The 2,753-nt window shown below is 41.1% G+C and overlaps 1 protein-coding gene across 1 annotated transcript in view; it reads left to right on the top strand.

Annotated features, from left to right (window-relative positions):
- ALDH1L2 (aldehyde dehydrogenase 1 family, member L2) overlaps positions 1-2,753 on the top strand; it is a 71,154-nt gene that overhangs the window by 37,970 nt on the left and 30,431 nt on the right. Inside the window, exons 12-13 of the mRNA XM_011936988.1 lie at positions 207-334; positions 2,334-2,484. Coding sequence (XP_011792378.1) covers positions 207-334; positions 2,334-2,484 — 279 coding nt within the window. The remainder of the gene's footprint in view (positions 1-206; positions 335-2,333; positions 2,485-2,753) is intronic.

Here is a 2,753-nt window from a genome sequence, read left to right as displayed (position 1 = left end):
AGAATTGCTTGAACCTGGGAGGTCGAGGTTGCAGTGAGCTGAGATCCGGCCACTGCACTCCAGTCCCGGCGACAGAGCGAGACTCCAAAAAAAAAAAAAAAAAAAAAAATCAGTAATACTCTATTTTTTCTATTAATACAATATTAATTCCAAGAACCATATTTTCATATCTCTCATGTGACCTATTTTTACTTACCTTGAAATAGACGATATGCAAAGTATCCTATGCTTCTTTGGCGGATGTTGATAAAGCAGTAGCAGCAGCAAAAGATGCTTTTGAAAATGGTGAATGGGGAAGAATGAATGCAAGAGAAAGAGGAAGACTGATGTACAGGTATTTTTATTTTTTATTTTTTAGGAAAGTAATTCTGGTAGAGATGGGGTTTCACTATGTTGGCCAGGTCTCAAATTCCTGACCTCAGGTGATTTGCCCGCCTCAGCCTCCCAAAGTGCTGGGATTACAGGCGTGAGTGGTGGCACGTGCCTGTAGTCCTAGCAACTCCGGAGGCTGAGGCAGAAGAATTGCTTGAACCTGGGAGGTCGAGGTTGCAGTGAGCCAAGATCGCACCACTGCACTCCAGCCTGGGCAAGAAAGCAAAACTCTGTCTCAAAAAAAAAAAAAAGATAAGAAAAGAAAAACAAGTCTACTACCTTTGGATATTGGCTAACATTGCCAAGATTTTAAAAATTCCTGCAAAACATTCTGGTATTCACCTAGTATGAAATATGTCTTCTGTTACTTGACTCATATTAAATCCTACATATGTTGATTATGTTAGTATTGCTTATACCAGACAGGTCCCAGCTGGAAAAGAAGTTTAATAAAGAACTGTTTACAAAGACATGGGCTAGGTCAAAGAAATCCAATAAAGGATACTGAAACATCCAGGCAGGGCTAGCAGCAAGGGGAAGCTGCTACGTCTTCAAGGTCTGAAGGGACAGGAGACGGAGCTGTTACTGGAATCTGGCAAGATCTGTAGCTATAGGAGAAAACCACACTCCAGTGGAGGGCCATGGCAGCTTCTGAACCACAGTCCTTCAGCGAGGGAGCCAGGGAATCCAATTCCCCAACCACTTTTTCCTTCAGTTCACCAATCTTCTGTGGGTGCCTCCCAGTGGCCTCTCACTGGCCAAGCCCAGTGGGAGAGCAAGGGAGCCAGTGATGTAATCTATAAAGGTCATTCACCAGGGTCAAGGTCACAGAGCAGGGTGGAGAATGGATACAGAATGGCAAGTGGAAAATATCCAGTACCCCGTTGTTTAAAAAAAAACATTTTATATCAACTTGATCTGTAAGGAATAGGAACAAGGAAGAAAAATAATAAGGACTGAGAAGAATATTTTAAATCAGTAATGAAGGATGCCAGGAGTAACTAGATTCAATCATAAATTCCATTTGCTGTTTACCTAAAATCCAATGTTTGACCTAGATCAATAGATCTCTTAGAGCAATGATATGGTTGGCTGTGTCCACACCCAAATCTCATCTTGAATTGTAGCTCCCATAATTCCCACGTGTCATGGGAGGGAACCAGTGGGAGGTCATTGAATCACGGGGGCAAGTCTTTCCTGTGCTGTTCTCATGAAAGTAAATAAGTCTCATGAGATTTGATGGTTTTATAAAGGGCAGTTCCCCTGCACATGCTCTCTTGCCTCTTTCCTTTATAAATTACCCAGTCTCAGGTATGTCTTTATTAGCAGCGTGAGAATGAACTAATACAAGTAAGATCTGGAACGAAGATTCTGGGAGGGGGATTTCAAGCTGGACTCTAGAGTGACCCCAAAGGAATAGCTCCGAGAACCACTACAATACAGAAGAAAAACAAATAGAGAAGTTGACCACAAAAGATGAATTTTTACTGTATCGTGGTCATTATACAGTCCTGCACTTACCTTCCCATAAAACCGAACACCAAACAGAAATCTGTTCATTGTGTACGTTGCTATCTTGTCTCTTCAGTTAGTGTTGGAAATATTTTTGTGCCAACTGGAAATTCTCAAATGTTCATGGGTTCTCAGAAGGTGTGGGTTCTGGGAATGTGGTTCCAGTGACTGGTACTGGCTCAATCATTGTTCCACTTCTTACGCATAGATGAGGCAAATTATATACGCTTCCAATACCCTCTGCTTCTCCTTTGTAATTCTTGAAACAAATGATTTATGAAATTATTTGTTTAATGTCTTTCTTCCCTACTGGACCATGATCTCCATAAGGGCAGAGATCTGATCCATATGTGTTTACCTCTGAATCCTCCATCGTTAGGATACTGCATTGTATGTAACAGGAGCTCAATCAATACTTGTTGAATTTATTTCTTTCACTGACCACACAGACTTGCAGACCTACTGGAAGAAAACCAAGAAGAGCTGGCAACCATTGAAGCCCTTGATTCAGGGGCTGTCTACACCTTGGCTCTGAAGACTCACATTGGAATGTCTGTGCAAACATTCAGGTATTTTGCTGGCTGGTGCGACAAAATTCAGGTAAGCACAAATACTATTTGTTCTGAAAGAAAAAGGGATTAACATTGATTAGTTTGTACCAGGCACTGTGTCAGATCCTCTTTTTACGTAGATGTTTTTATACCAACATAACAGGGTTGTCTCGGTCCATTTTATGCTGCTATAACAGAATACCTGAGACTAGGTAATTTATAAAGAACAGAAATTTATTCTCTTACAGTTCTGGAGGCCGGGAAGTCTAAGATAAAGGTGCCAGCAGGTTTGGCCTCTAGTTTTTTTTTTTTTTTTTT

Source organism: Colobus angolensis, unplaced genomic scaffold, assembly GCF_000951035.1.
Source record: "Colobus angolensis palliatus isolate OR3802 unplaced genomic scaffold, Cang.pa_1.0 Scaffold10, whole genome shotgun sequence".
Lineage (NCBI taxonomy): Eukaryota > Metazoa > Chordata > Mammalia > Primates > Cercopithecidae > Colobus > Colobus angolensis.
This window is presented reverse-complemented; position numbering and strand designations above follow the sequence as displayed.